Source organism: Ranitomeya variabilis, chromosome 1 (assembly GCF_051348905.1).
Source record: "Ranitomeya variabilis isolate aRanVar5 chromosome 1, aRanVar5.hap1, whole genome shotgun sequence".
Taxonomy (NCBI): Eukaryota; Metazoa; Chordata; class Amphibia; order Anura; family Dendrobatidae; genus Ranitomeya; species Ranitomeya variabilis.
Window position 1 is genome coordinate 493,990,415 of NC_135232.1, and position 17,043 is coordinate 494,007,457.

The 17,043-nt window shown below is 43.0% G+C and overlaps 1 protein-coding gene across 3 annotated transcripts in view; it reads right to left on the reverse strand.

The window, feature by feature from the left end:
- Nucleotides 1–17,043, reverse strand: part of PCGF3 (polycomb group ring finger 3) — a 136,088-nt gene that overhangs the window by 11,233 nt on the left and 107,812 nt on the right. For all 3 annotated transcript variants that reach the window (XM_077280845.1, XM_077280938.1, XM_077280893.1), the window contains exons 4-5: nucleotides 4,482–4,537; nucleotides 618–728 (exon numbers count right to left, since the gene is read on the reverse strand). In XM_077280845.1, coding sequence (XP_077136960.1) covers nucleotides 618–728; nucleotides 4,482–4,537 — 167 coding nt within the window. The remainder of the gene's footprint in view (nucleotides 1–617; nucleotides 729–4,481; nucleotides 4,538–17,043) is intronic.

Below are 17,043 nucleotides of genomic sequence, written 5' to 3' on the forward strand. Positions count from 1 at the left end.
TGGGAGGCAGAATGAAGAAAACCAGCAATTCATCAATTTCTTTTTTTGAGTGGGGGAGTTTATGCAGTTCCGTGTGTGGTAAAATTGATGAGACAGAGTTATACTTCGGGTCAGCACGATTACAGCGATACCTCATTTATAATTTTTTTATGTTTTGGTGCTTTTGTACAATAAAAACTATTTTATTAAAAAAATTATTATTTTTGCATCACTTTATTCTGAGAGCTATAACTTTTATTTTTCCGCTGAGGGAGCTGTATGGCGGCTTGTTTTTTATGGGACAAGATGATGTTTACAGCGGTACCATGTTTATTTACAGTGGATACGGAAAGTATTCAGACCCCTTTAAATTTTTCACTCTGCTTCATTGCAACCATTTGGTAAATTCAAAAAAGTTCATTTTTTTCTTATTAATGTACACTCTGCACCCAATCTTAAAATTTTTGCAAATTTATTAAAAAAAAAAACCTGCAATATCTTGGCTCTTTCAATCAGCTGATTGTTCCATACTGATCTGACTGAATGCCCATCCTAAGAATAGGCCACATATTTGCCATCCTGGAGAACAGCATTACATGAGATGTAAAACATTGACCATTAATAAAAGAGAATCATACCATTTCGAACAGTCTCTACATGCTGCTTAGCTGCGCAAGGTTCCGCTTTGATGTCACCAGGCACTTCCATTCCGAGTTTGTGATAGAACTCTCTTTGTTTACGAATTTCAGCTACAAGTAAAAGATCCAAAATAACAATTACAAGGAGTGAATTAATATATAGTTGAAATTCATGGAGAGAACAAATGGTGCGGAAAAGAACTACATAGCACAAGACAACAAATCCTCTAGTCATAATCTTCTGCTGACTAAACACCAATCTTATTGAAACTACAATAAGCAGCAGTGATACATCACTGTAAAGAGTCTGTGTCCCTAAAATGTTGCTGCTCTCCGTTTAAAACGCAAAAACCTGCTGACAGATTCCCTTTAAGTGTAGAAATAAATATGCCAGTATAAGATGGTGAACGCAAAACTTGATTTTACATACATACATAATTCAATTACAGTAAAGATTTTAAAATTGTTCATAATCTTTAGTAGAAAATTGCTTGAAATTAGTTTTGACTTTCAAAATTTCTCAATTTTGCAGATAATCGTGATCGGTATGGATAGCCTTTGAAGAAGTCTGCAGTCAGGATGGGTTATTTTAGCTAGTTATTGATAGAAGCTAGATGTCTAAGGCTATATCTACCATATTTTTCAGACTATAAGACGCACCCCGGACCATTAGACGCACATAGGTTTTAGAGGAGGAAATTAGGGAAAAAACTTGAAGCAAAAAAAATGTGGTCAATTCTGTACTTAATATCCCCTTTCCTGGAATATATGGTCCACTCATCCACATTCTTATACACATGGCCCCCTCATTCATAACCTGGCATGCATGGCCCCCTTATCCCTATCTTGGTATGCATAGATCCTCATCCCTATCCTGATAGGAATTGATCACCCTCATCCCTATCCTGGTATGCAGGGCCCTCATCCCGTCCTAGTATGCATCGCCCCATCCCTATCCTGGTATGCAGGGTCCCCATCCTTATCCTGGTATGCAGGGCTCCCATCTTGTCCTAGTATGCATGACCCCCATCCCTGTCCTGGTATGCAGGGCCCCCCATCTCATCCTAGTATGCATGGCCCCCATCCTTATCCTGGTATGCAGGGCCCCCATCTCATCCTATTATGCATGGCCCTATCCCTACCCTGGTATGCAGGGCCCCGTCTCATCCTAGTATGCATGGCCCCATCCTTATACTGCTATGCAGGGCCCCCATCTTGTCCTAGTATGCATGGCCCCATCCCTATCCTGGCATGCAGGGCCCCCATCTCGTCCTAGTATGCATGGCCCTATCCCTATCCTGGTATGCATGGCCCCATCCCTATTCTGATATGATTGACCCCCATCGCTGTCCTCGTATGCATGGCCCCATCCTTATAATTGAACTTCACCCCCATCCTGTTATGCATGGCCCTATCACAAAACATTAAAAAACCAAACCATTACACTTACCTTCCCAGCGCTCCCTCACAGCGTCCTGCTCCAGTGCCAGCAGCTTCTTTATGCTTGTAAGCAGCGCATGGCAGGGATGTCATGTGCTGCTCACAAGCAGAGCACAGCTGCTGAAATACTCACTGCTCTGCACGCTAGGACTGTGCGTGCAGAGAGCAATGAGTATTCACTGCTCTTCAGTAGCGCGCAAAGCTACTGAAGAGCAATGAATACGCACTGCTCTCTGCGCGCAGTGTCCCGTCATGCAGAGCAGTGAATACTCTGGTACCTGCCCTTTGGCTTGCGAGCAGCGCATGACATCCCTGCCATACGCTGCTTACAAGCATAAACTAGCTGGTGGCAACAGAGCAGGACGCTGCAAAGGAGCACCGGGAAGGTAAGTGTAATGGTTTGGTTTTTTTAATGTTTTCTGATGGGGCCATGCATACCAGGATGGGGGAAGGTGGGTGAGGGCCAATCATAAGGATGGGGCCATGCATACAAGGATGGATGAAGGTGAGTGGGACCAATCATAAGGATGGGGCCATGCATACCAGGACTGGGATGGGGGCCAATCAGACCAGGATGCTAAAGAGAAATTAATATTTATTGCCCTCCATGCCCATGGAATGCAGTGAATATTTCTCTTTAGCAGCGGGCACAGGAGTTAGCCGCAGCCACCGGCTCCAGCCTCCTGTGACCCGCTGCTTCGCCGATGCCGCTATCCCACCTCAGCCAAAGCCGGTATATCCGGACTATAAGACGCACCTTTTTGGAGGAAAAAGGTGCATCTTATAGTCCAAAAAATACGAGTGAAGGAAATAATTATTTGATACCTTGCTGATTTTGTAAGTTTGCCCACTAACAATAACAATAACATGAACAGTCTATAATTTTAAGGGTTGGTTAATCTTAAAGATAGAATGTCAAAAATAAAATCCAGAAAATCACGTTGTATAAAGTATATACATTTATTTGCATTTTGCAATGAAAATAAGTAATTGATCACTCTGGCAAACAAGACTTAATAGTTGGTGGCAAATCCTTTGTTGGCAAGCACAGCAATCAGATGTTTTTTGTACTTGATGAGGTTTGCACACGTCAGGAAGAATTTTTGTCGCTGGTTTTGGGCCAGTGCCTCCTCTATTCTTGAGATGCCGTCCACTGTCTCTGCTTCATGTGGCTGATGTGTCCTACATCATCCACACTCCTGCACAGGCGCACTTCTCTCTGTCTTGCCAAGGGAGGAGCAAAGTACTGTTTTGCGCATGCGCGGGGAAAGGCGAAAGAGCGCCAGCACATTACAGTATTTTGCTCTGCCCTCAGCAGGGCAGAGAGAAGTGCACCTGTGCAGGAGTGCAAAGGGGAACACTGTGGATGACATAGGATGCACACGAAGCAGGGATGGGGGATGGATCGCAAGAAGGGAGAAGGTGCAGGCTGAAGACCAGTGATGGCCATCGGCCTGGACCACCCTGTAGACGAGTATAATAAAGGTTGTTTTTTTGTTTACTTACCTGGCGAAATGGAGTCATATATACAACATTTTAAAATGCTGTCACTTGGAGCTAAAAGGTGGTGGTCGTAGGTTATATGGGAAAAAGCTGGTGACAGGTTCCTTTTAAAAAGAGTACCTATAACCAATATGGGGGTTCCCTTTATTTAAGAGTGGGCAACCCAGACTGATCATTTTACTAAATATGAGCACTTCTTACAATATTTTATAAAAGCCTCTAATGTCCCCAAAATGGTCCAAGTTTCTAGCAAACGCAGCAAGGGAAGCCAAAACTATCATGGACCTTTTCACAGTGAAGGAGTGAGATCTCACACTCAGTACTCTCTGACCGCTGTAATGATGGGAAGTAAAAGCTTAATCAAGTACACGGCAGCGCTGGGTTAATGCAGAGATCAAGATCTCACAAGATCTTGCCCTTTCACTGCTAGAGTGGCAGCCGTGGAATTCTGTATTTCGGAAGTTCGGGGTTGACATGCTAGAAAGTCATGCAGTTGCATTAATCTTACTTTTTAGCATTTTTACAATAACTTATATATACTAAAATCATCAGCTTAGGACTGGCAAATATTTAATATTTAATTTATTAAAGAGCATAGCCTTACTTTTATAGACACTAAACTTTTATATCTGCCACTTCTCCTCAAAGCTTCAAACTTTTATTGTTATTTTATAATAGAATACCCCTACAAAAGGTAGAGGACATCTGCAAATATGGAAACTGAAACGGAAAGAAGTGAAACCATCCCTTGTACACGGGTAAACTGAATGCTATAATTTTACAGTTCTACTATTGTACAAACCATTTTAACACAATGACTCACAAAAATGCATAACTGATTGAAATGCAGATATCTAGTGCATTGCTATACGGTTTTCAACATTTACTTAACCCCATGTCATCTGCAAAGATATTGCCTACCTTCTTGGAGACCTGGCACCAGTTTGTAAACGATATCTTGCATTGTTCGATCATGACTGGAAAAAAAGTATTATATAAATAACAGCAAAAACAATAGTGTGCTTGTATATCTAGATGCACATGTTATTCCGTAGATTACTTTTTTACTAATACAATAATTAGCAGCCCTAGCCTTGCTTTCTTTAATACATGACTGGCACACAGACAAGAAGAGAGCAGGTTTCATACTGACCTCCCCACAAGAACCTATTCTTATTTTGGAACAGTCACAAGGAGGAATAATTTCTTTCATCAGATAGATTAAATTACCTTTAAGGGGATTTTCCATGGGTCATTACATCACCACACAAGAGAGGAGATCCACCCATCAAGTAGAGGAACCTTCTGAATAAAAAGGGGGTAACTTCGCCCCCACATCAGTTGGGTTACAGAGCATGAGAGGACCTACAAGACAGTTCTGTATATACCATAAGCTACAACACCATCTGAACTATACACCTAAAATTCTTTTAGTGCACACCAATACCAGTGACGGGGGTGTTGGGGTGCTGTCATGGGCTCTGGAAAATCCAATTACAGGTAAAAAAATTAGTATTCTCCTTTCCCCATGACAACACCACACAAGATTTACCGGAGAAAAGAAATCCACCCTAGGTAGAACACTGCTCACAAAGGAAAGATCAGCAGAAAAGGGCAGATCAAGCCTATAGTGCTTATAGAAGGCTGAAGTAGAGAACCATTTTGCTTCCTTATATATCTGGTCGAAAGACACCTCCGCCCTCTCTGCCCAGGAAGTCACGACAGCTGTAGTAGAATGAGGTTTTATGTTCTAACTTAGTAGGCTAACTTAATGACTTCCCTAATCCATCTAGAAACCCCTAGAGACTTTTAGGCCTTTCCTATGGCCCTGGAAGGAAACCAACAACTGGCTGTTCCTCCATATTTGTTTTACTGACATGTAATTTATTAAAGAACTACCATTGTCCAGAGTGTGAAGTTTTTCCTCTTTGGGTTTCTAGGAACAGTGAAAAGGAGAGAAGAATAATCTCCTGACTCCTATGACATTTCATGGTTACTTTTGGAAGGTAGGATGGACCTGGTCCTAGAATAACTATCTTCTAAAATCTGTGTAAATGGGGCATTATCTCCTTCACAACATGCGCCATATATGCACGGTGATGCTGGAGGTGTGTTCCCGCAAACCGCTCTATGTTAACTGAGTGATGATGACGTGAGCCCGCGCAAAGTGCCACAGCAATTAAATGAGGGTGTTGGCTCTACATGAGAGCTGACACCCTGCAGAAACGCCCACGATGGGTGTAGCATGGATCGCGGGCATTTAACCCCTTTGAAGCTGCTTCCAATAGTTGTGCCAATTGTCTTTATGGGGACCCCAGGCCGAAAAATGGATGCAGGGTCACCCAGGGACGGTGGCTTGCATGCTTCTGCTCCCTGCGAAACACTGGTCTAGTGCCCTGCAATGCAAAAGCTTTTCAGAGTATTAGATCCTATTCGATCAGACTTATGAAGTCTGCCAAGTCGTTCTTTCTTTTATATGTGCAACACTGTTAATGATGAGACATGCTTTTCTGCCATCTGGATAATTTCCTCTGTTGCTGCCATCAAGGAGCAAGATCTTGTTCCCCTTTATGGTTGATGTAAGCCACCCTTGTTCGATTGTCTGACAGGATATGAACATGATCGCTTTAGAGACAAAGAAAATTCTTCACATATTGTACTGTCAGACGTTCTTTCATGTTGGAGGAATTTCTCGTGTTCTGACCAAACACCATGGACTACACAGTCTCTCAGATGTGTTTCCCATACACTTTTGCTTGCATTTGTAGCCATGACATCTGTATAACCTGATTTACCCAAGAAACCCCTGCTGACAGATTCTCTCTGCTTAGCCACCATTAGAGGGCATTGGGTGCCACTTAAGAAAGATTTAATTTTCCTTTCAAACACCCTCTCAGCATTCTTTAACCTATCAGTATCTCCTGCTACAATTGTCTGGAATACAATTGAGCCCATATTACTACAGGAATACATAAAGACAGGGTGCCCGACAAAAAACTTGCTTTTCTGAGTGCCATGTTAGTCAGTCTGGGAACAAAAGTTTTAGAGCAGATTATTTTACTCCATTTTGAAAGGTCAATGCATCAGGAATTTGTTCAGATTGTTCAAAATGATGATGGTCCTGAAGGTGACATCTGGGTTCTTTATCAAGGGGGTTGAATAGAATTCCTTTTTTCTCTCATGGAATGGTACTTCAATGAGAACCTGTTTCTGGACCAGACCTGTAACTTCTGCTTCCAGGGCTAACTATTTCTTCCAAGACTTCTTTATCTTGATCGCTGGGAGGTCTTTTCTGGCAGAATCTTCTCTGCCAAAAGGACTTTTTATTCTCCGGGTTGGACAAAATGGGAAATCCCTTCTTTCAATCATCAGCTTTGTCTGATCAGGTCCAAACATTCTCCATCACATGGGAGGGAACACAATTTGGTTTTAGATTGGACATCCCCCAGCCAGCATTTGAATTATAGCGCTTTACGAGCAGCGATAGAAAGGCAAGTTGATCTGGCTGCCAACCTCAGCAAGTGTACCAAGGTATCTGCAAGAAATGCTGCTGCTCCCGGCATTAGTGGTAAATTGTCCATGATCTTTTCTCTCGGAACATTATCCCTTAGTTGACCCTCCAGAAAAAGGACATTATTACCATGGTGAACCTTCACAAATATCACTCATCACTCAGTCGCTTAGTAAAGGTTTTGGATTTGGAGGCGGGATCAGGTCATGTTTGTTCTACCCTGGAGTCGGTGGATCCATCACAATCCAGTCTGCTTCTTTGGCTGGCCTTGTGCAACTGCCACTGCTGCACCTACTCTGATGCTGGTGCTGCATCTCTTGTTGTTGCTTCTGCCCCTCTTCCATAACCACAGTGGAAAGGTGAGACGGAGCAAAACTCGCTCTCTGGTGGTCAGAGCACCCTATAAATGAGGGACCAGTTTTCTCCCTCCATGTGTACGCCTCCTCCAGACCCCCCAGAAGTGAAGTTATGGTTATGGGTCAAAAGTCCCTGATGCGCTCATCATCAGGGCGTGCCACTCCCAGCAGACCCAGGAAAACGCAGTGGCCAGCAGACACATGGAATGTCTCGGACGCTGACGTCTGAATGCCAGCATGAGTCAACTGGACCTGCAGCGCACCTCCGGGACCAGACACTGGCGCTACAGGCACAGAGCCACTCTTCCAGGCAACTGGGCCAAGCCTAAATAAGCCTTTATCTTCAGTCTTCTACACCTAATCTTCAGATATAGGTTCTCCTCAAGGACAGGGAACCAAATGATGCAGGGGACAGGTTCCACCCTTTTAGTCTACTAGGTCCCTGTCCTTGATGGGAGGATCCCCTCTCTCGTGTGGTGCCATTATGGGGGAAAGGAACATTTTAATTATTATCTAAAAAGTATATACCATGATTTCTTATAGTTCAAACAAATGAATCAGTCCATTCTCCTATTAATAGTTAAGAAGATACCACTGTCCCTCCATTATGCATGTGCACCTAAAAAGACTTCACCACCAAAAAATTGTCCCCAATAGACCTGTACAAATATTGAGAGGTCACAAGTACAGGCATTAACAATATTTCTGTTTGGTTTACCACTTTCTGGTGGTATTTTTTAATGAGATCTCTTTTACTAGACAGAAGACATCTTGACGACAGCTGATGCATGCTGATCGATCCACAGCATGCATTATACATTGGTTGTATGATCTCAGCCACATATATTTAACCTTTAAACGCTGAAGCATTTCAGAGAAATGCATACATTGGAAACTGACCGCTCACCGTGACTGACTGGTCCCTATAAGCAGGGAAAGACCTATCATTCAAGGAGAGTGGGCAGGAGGTAGCCGCTGGGGACCCACCTTTTTGACTAGTCACTCATGAGAATTGTTCTCTGGCTGGCTCACAATACAACTCTGCAAGTAGTATTGTGTCAGGTGTAAAGACTACTGTTCTCAGAATGCAAGTTTCAACAGAATTTACTTTGCAGACAGAAGCCTGGAAAGCTTAGAATGTAGTTTGAAATTATTCTACAGACTAAATTAGGATCAGTACAAGGTATAAAAATTAACGACTATGTAGATTATACATGTTGTAACAATTCTACTCACTTGGGAGTGATCTGAGGTACTACAGGAGCGGTCTGGTTTATTGCTGCCCTCAAACCACATCACAAAAAACACAAATACAGCCATTGTCCGGGTCAAATGGTACAGTATGAAGCATAAAGTCCATACGATAGTGATGGTTAGCACGCCTACCTAGCTTAAAGGGAATCTATCACCTCATTTTTCGCATATAAGCTGCGGCCACCGTCATTAGGGGCTTATCTACAGAATTCTGTAATGCTGTAGATAAGCCCCCGATGTAACCTGAAAGATAAGAAAAACAAGTTAGATTATACTCACCCAGGGCCGGTCCAGTGCGGTCCGGGTCCGGCGCCTCCCATCTTCATGGGATGATGTCCTCTTCCTTGCTTCTGTCGCGGCTCATGCACAAGCATAATTCCCTGCCCTGTTGAGGGCAGATCAAAGTACTGCAGTGCGAAGGCACCGGGAAAGCTCAGAGAGGCCCGGCGCCTGCACACTGCAGTACTTTACTCTGCCCTCAACTGGGCAAATCAGTACGCCTGTGCAGGAGCCGCGACACGAAGCAAGGAGGATGACGACATCGTATGAAGATGGGAGGCACCGGACCTGGACCTGCAACGCCCATCGGACCCGGACTGCACCGGACCGCCCCTGGGTGAGTATAATCTACCGTATATACTAGAGTATAAGCCGACCCGAGTATAAGCAGAGACCCCTAATTTTGCCACAATAAACTGGGAAAACTTAATGACTCGAGTATAAGCCTAGGGTGGAAAATGCAGCAGCTACTGGCAAATTTAAAAAATAAAAATAGATACCAATAAAAGTAAAATTAATTGAGACATCAGTAGGTGAAGTGTTTTTGAAAATCCATATTGAATCAGGAGCCCCATATAATGCTCCATACAGTTCATGATGGGCCCCATAAGATGCTCCATACAAAATATGCCCCATATAATGCTCCATAAAGTTTATGATGGGCCCCATAAGATGCTCCATATTAAAATATGCCCCATATAATGCTGCACAAAGGTTAATAATGGCCCCATAAGATGCTCCATAGAAAATGCGCCCCATATAATGCTGCATAAAGGTTGATTTTGGCCCCATAAGATGCTCCAGAGACGTTTGCCCCATACAATGCTGCATAAAGGTTAATAATGGCTCCATAAGATGCTCCATAGAAACATTTGCCCCATACAATGCTGCATAAAGGTTGATTATGGCCCCATAAAATGCTCCATAGACACATTTGCTCCATATAATGCTGCATAAAGGTTGATTATGGCCCCATAAGATGCCCCATAGAAACATTTGCCCCATATGCTGCTGCGATTAGAAAAAAAATGACATACTCACCTCTCGTCGCTCAGGCCCTCGGCACTTGCAATATTCACCTCTCCCCGTTCCATCGCCGGGCGTCGCTCCGTCTTCCGCGTCCTCTGCAGTGACTGTTCAGGCAGAGGGCGGGCACTAACCACTTCACAGCCAGAGGATACGGAAGACGGGGCGGCGCCCGGCGGTGGAACGGGGACAGGTGAATATCGCGCAATACTCATCCTACTCATTATACTAACCTGCTCCCGGCATGGTCCCTGCTTCTCACTGACAGATGGTCTCCGGGCGCTGACAGCTTCTTCCAGCATTGAACGGTCATTGGTACCACTCAGTACAGTAATGAATATGCGGCTCCATCCCTATGGAAGTGGAGTCGCATCCACATTCATTACTGTAATGAGCGGTACCATGTGAGCACTCAACACAGGAAGAGCTGCCGGCGCCTGGAGACCATTGGAGATGCAGGGACTGCACCAGGAGCAGTTGAGTATGTGACAGCCGCAGCACCCCCTCCCCCGCCGACCCCCTGGGACAATGATTTGAGTATAAGCCGAGAGGGGCACTTTCAGGCTAAAAAAAAATGGGTTGAAAATCTCGGCTTACACTGTGTGCAGAATTATTAGGCAAGTTGTATTTTGATCACATGATACTTATTATACATGTTGTCCTACTCCAAGCTGTTCAGGCTTGAGAGCCAACTACCAATTACGTAAATCAGGTGATGTGCATCTCTGTAATGAGAAGGGGTGTTGTCTAATGACATCAAAACCCTATATAAGGTGTGCTTAATTATTAGGCAACTTTTTTCCTTAGGCAAAATGGGTCAGAAGAGAGATTTGAGGGCTCTGAAAAGTCCAAAATTGTGAGACGTCTTGCAGAGGGATGCAGCAGTCTTGAAATTGCAAAGCTTTTGAAGAGTGATCACTGAACAATCAAGCGTTTCATGGCAAATAGCCAACAGGGTCGCAAGAAGCGTGTTGGGCAAAAAAGGCACACAATAACTGCCCTTTAATAGAGGAAAATCAATTGTGAAGCTGCCAAGATGCCATTTGCCACCAGTTTTGCCATATTTCAGAGCTGCAACGTTACTGGAGTAACAAAAAGCACAAGGTGTGCGATACTCAGGGACATGGCCAAGGTAAGGAAGGCTGAAAAACGACCGCCTTTGAACAAGAAACATAAGATAAAACGTCAAGACTGGGCCAAGAAATATCTTAAGACTGACTTTTCAAAGGTTTTATGGACTGATGAAATGAAAGTGACTCTTGATGGGCTAGATGGATGGGCCAGAGGCTCGATCAGTAAAGGGCAGAGAGCTCCACACCAACTCAGACCCAGCAAGCAAGATGGAGGTGGGGTACTAGTATGGGCTGGTATCATTAAAAATGAACTTGTGGGACCTTTTCGGGTTGAGGATGGAGTGAAGCTCAACTCCCAGATCTACTGCAATTTTCTGGAAGACAACTTCTTCAAGCAGTGGTACAGGAAGAAGTCGTTATCTTTTAAGAAAAACATGATTTTCATGCAGGACAATGCTCCATCACATGCCTCCAACTACTCCACAGCGTGGCTGGCCAGTAAAGGTCTCAAAGAAGAAAAAATAATGACATGGCCCCCTTGTTCACCTGATCTGATCCTCATAGAGAACCTGTGGTCCATCATAAAATGTGAGATCTACAGGGAGGGAAAACAGTACACCTCTCGGAACAGTGTCTGGGAGGCTGTGGTGGCTGCTGCACGCAATGTTGATCGTAAACAGATCAAGCAACTGACAGAATCTATGGATGGAAGGCTGTTAGTGTCATCATAAAGAAAGGTGGCTATATTGGTCACTAATTTTGGGGGGTTTTGTTTTTGCATGTCAGAAATGTTTATTTCTAAATTTTGTGCAGTGATATTGGTTTACATGGTGAAAATAAACAAGTGAGATGGGAATATATTTGTTTTTATTAAGTTGCCTAATAATTATGCACAGTAATAGTTACCTGCACAAACAGATATCCTCCTAAGATAGCCAAATCTAAAAAAAAACCTCTCCAACTTCCAAAAATATTAAGCTTTGATATTTATGAGTCTTTTGGGTTGATTGCGAACATAGTTGTTGATCAATAATAAAAATAATCCTCTAAAATACAACTTGCCTAATAATTCTGCACACAGTGTATACTCGAGTACCGATATATACGGTAACTTGTTTTTCTTATCTTTCAGGTTACATCGGGGGCTTATTTACAGCATTGCAGAATGCTATAGATAAGCCCCAAATGGCGGTGGCCGCAGCTTATATATGAAAAATGAGGTGACAGATTCCCTTTAAAGTCCAGTTTCTTAGGGTATGTGCCCACAATCAGGAACTGCTGTGGGTTCGATGCTGAATATTTATGCAGAGACAAACCCGCAGCGGCCAGATATTACAGCATAGTGAATGGGATTTCAAGAAATCCCATGCCCACTATGCATCCACAGATGCCCGTGGAGATGAACAGACCGCAACATGTCAATTTCTCTTGCGGATAAGCTAGTCTCTGCAACAGAAATTACATCAATAGAAATGTATTGGATGCGGTAAATCCGCATGGCTCAGTGAACATTTCCGGATCGTGGGTACCAAGTCTTAGTCCTTTAGCAAAAGTATTCAATCCAGGAGATCTGCACATCTCCATACACACAGGCATGTGTGATACAAACAGTTCTCAATTTACACAGTGACCACATATAGAGGTGGAGATATGGTGAGCAGCAGTCTCTCCCAACTCATCAGCTGCTCACAATCAATCTGTCATGGCCAACTAATCCTTTTTAGTCATATATGTACTAAAGCATTACTTCAAGTCTATCTCCCGACCACTAAGTGTCCGACAGCCACTTAATGTCATTTATTAAATGGACTTCAGAGGCTAATCATTGGCTTAAAGGGGTTGCCCAATTATGTGGTGTAAATAACCTTAGAAATTAAGAAACAAAGAATTATCTATTTCCTATGTGAAGAGCATCAAAATGGGGAATATTACTAAAGTATGAATCTAAAACAATGAGGCATAATTAGAACCTAGGTATTCATAACAGAGAACACAAATTTATTAATGTGAAACCTCTCTCTATACTACAAATGTCTAAAGTGATTTTCATTGGTGACATGGCAATTCTCCTTGCGGTAGTCTACTTCTTTTCAGATGCATGCCAGCATATCCCCGGATATGGACTCAACTGTTTCATTGACGCCTTTTCTCAGGTTGGTCAGAGCCTGTGGCCTGGGGGCAGTCTTTGAGGTGGCCCCACAGAATGAAGTCACAGGGTGTTAGATCCGGCAAACATGGAGGCCAGCGCAATATTGGTGGCCTCCTATATTTTCCTGTTTGGCTGTGCTCACCAGCCTTGCGAGCACCCACCTGCCTTCTGATTTGGCTCTACCCATTTGGTGCTGCCTGTGGATCCCGTTGAAGCTCCCAGACCTCCTTCTATTGGTGTATTGACCTGAGACTACACATCACTGAACCACTGAAGGCTGTATTAGAGGATCTGCTGGCAGGCATTTGCACAGAACTGGACTACTGTCTACACATCTGCCGCGTCACCAATGGAAATTACTTTGAACTTTTGTAGTGTATAGATAAAACTCGGAGAGATAATCGGTCTTTCCATGTTAATTAATTTGTGCTATGATCTTTCGTCATGAATACAGAGTCTATCATTTTTCACTATCCTTTTTGAATCACCCAGTGCTACATTGGGGCCAAAAATGTGGACGTCAATACTATATTGGGGCCAAAATGGGGATTACTACCACTATATTGGGGCCAAAATGGGCATTACTACCACTATATTGGGGCCAAAATGGGCATTACTACCACTATATTGGGGCCAAAATGGGGATTACTACCACTATATTGGGGCCAAAATGGGCATTACTACCACTATATTGGGGCCAAAATGGGGATTACTACCACTATATTGGGGCCAAAATGGGCATTACTACCACTATATTGGGGCCAAAATGGGCATTACTACCACTATATTGGGGCCAAAATGGGGATTACTACCACTATATTGGGGCCAAAATGGGCATTACTACCACTATATTGGGGCCAAAATGGGGATTACTACCACTATATTGGGGCCAAAATGGGCATTACTACCACTATATTGGGGCCAAAATGGGGATTACTACCACTATATTGGGGCCAAAATGGGGATTACTACCACTATATTGGGGCCAAAATGGGGATTACTACCACTATATTGGGGCCAAAATGGGGATTACTACCACTATATTGGGGCCAAAATGGGGATTACTACCACTATATTGGGGCCAATTGGAGGACATTATTATTTCATGGATCAAGTTAGGGAACATTATTACTTCATGGGGGAGGAATTGAGGACTTTATTAATGTATAGGGCCACAACAGGTGACATTGATAATGGCCTCCTTGTGGCCTCATACATGATTAATAATTTGTCTGGATACAATTTGGGACATTCCAACTGTATTGAGGAGACATTAATAATGGCCTCCTTGTGGCTGCATGCATTATAATTAACCTCTGTGGCCACAATTTGGGGCATTCCATCTGTATGCAGGTATAAAAGGTGTACACTTACTGTATGTGAACAGAACAATGCATGTTACTAGGTATGGGTGCCACTGGGGAGGGAGCAATACTGCTGTAATTGAGGCAACAAATGCATTAATACTGTACGGGGGCAACAGGAGGAGGATATTTCTAATCTACGGGGTCACAAAAAGGAACATCATTACTGTATTAGAATTTCTTTTTAGGGCCTCTTTTTTCTGCATGGGGGGGGGGGGGGGGAGACAAAAGAGAAGTACTGTTACTGTGTAGGGCTCCAGTGTGGCACTATGGAACTCTTCTACTCGATCTTGTAGTGTGTTTAAGTGGGGGGAAAAAATTAAGGAGCATGCTATATAAGTAATCGGTTATAGTTGTCTGTGCAACTACAGATGAAGAGGAAAAGTGAAAATAAATTACTTGAATTGGAGAGGTCACTGGTGATCAATGGATTTACCTGTACACTATGCACCATATACGATCTGCAAAGCTCATTTGTATAAATGTCACCAGTGATGACTAGTGATAGTGATGTCCACTATATACAATCTACAGAGCGCATGTTAATAATATCACTGGATTTACCTGTACAGTATGGCACTATATATGATCTACAGAGCTCCTGTGTATAAATGTCACTGGTGATCACTAGATTTACCTGTACACTATGCACTATATACGATCTACAGAGCTCCCATGTATAATGTCGCTGGTGATCACTAGATTTACCTGAACATTGTGAACTGTACAGTATATAATCTACAGAGCTCCTGTGTATAAGGTCACTGATGATCACTGGATTTACCTGCACAGTATGGCACTATACACGATCTACAGAGCTCATGTGTATAAAGTCACTGGTGATCACTAGATTTACTTGTACATTGTGCGCTATATACGATCTATAGAGCTCCTGTGTATAATGTCACGGATTATCACTGGATTTACCTGTACACCGACACTATATACAGAGCTCCTGTGTATAAATGTCACTGATGATCATTAGATTTACCTGTAAACTTTGCACTATATATGATCTATAGAGCTCCTGTGTATAATGTCACCAATGATTACTGGATTTACCTGTACAGTATGGCACTATATACGATCTACAGAGCTCCTGTGTATAATGTCACCAGTGATTACTGGATTTACCTGTACAGTATGACACTATATACGATCTACAGAGCTCCTGTGTATAATGTCACCAATGATTACTGGATTTACCTGTACAGTATGGCACTATATACGATCTACAGAGCTTCTATGTATAAAGTCACTGGTGATCACTAGATTTACCTGTACATTGTGCACTATATATAATCTACAGAGCTCCTGTGTATAAGGTCACTGATGATCACTGGATTTAGCTGTACAGTATGGCACTATATACGATCTACAGAGCTCATGTGAATAATGTCACCTGTGATTACTAGATTTACCTGGGGTCTAAGTGGTATCATTTCTCCTTATGGAGAGTGACATACCATCTCTGGCTTGTCAAGGTAAGGAGGCTTATTTGCCGTACAATGCTCCTCTGGGAAATTAAATATGCAAAAGAGGCAATTTGCATATTAGATTTACCTGTACACTGACACTATATACAGAGCTCCTGTGTATAAGGTCACCGGTGATCACTAGATTTAGCTGTACACTATGCATCATATACGATACAGAGCTCCTAAGTATAATGTCTCTGGTGATCACTGTATTACTTATACACAGAGCTTCTGTGTAGAATGTCACCAGTGATCACTAGATTTACCTGTACATAATGCACCAGGGTCAGCACCAGCACGTAGTCAGAAATAGCCAATAAGTCGGTACACAGGAGCAGCAATGTAATCTTAGAATGAACAAGCAGGTGAAAGGAAGCTTGACTAGGGGCTGGTAGCTCAATCTCGCAAGGAAGGGAATGCTATGCCAGGTTTAATTAGGGTGTTCAATTAGGGTGGAGTCAATCAGGAACTCAGTACGGAACTGTCCAGCGAGCTGAAAAGCACAGAGGGAAGAGCTGTTGCCTGGTGCACCGGAGCTGCTGGGTTCTAGTCCCGACAGTGCTCCCCTCCTTCTAGGATGACCTCTAGACACCTCAGGAGCTGGCGTCTCTGATGAAAAGCTCTTGTAAGCCTTAGTGCATGGATATTGCCTTCCGGCTCTCATAAATTAGATTCATGACAATTTGGTTCAATATAAATTTCAAGTTTAATTGTCTGATGAGTAACAGGTCCAGTTGATAAAGGTGATCCATCCACAGTTTCCATATCGATTGGCATGGATTTAGTCCTACTTGCAATATTATTATCAAGTGTAAATTTTAAGTCCGTGAAATTCACTCCTACTCCACAATCTAACAAGGCAGAGCATTGTATTTTTGGCCCCCAATTATGACCTGTATGGGAACAACAAAATGAGAAGATGGTGATCACTCTTTGCCTTTATCCTGCATTACAGATGAGATGGTCTACATAACAGGATCTAGCTGTTCAGAA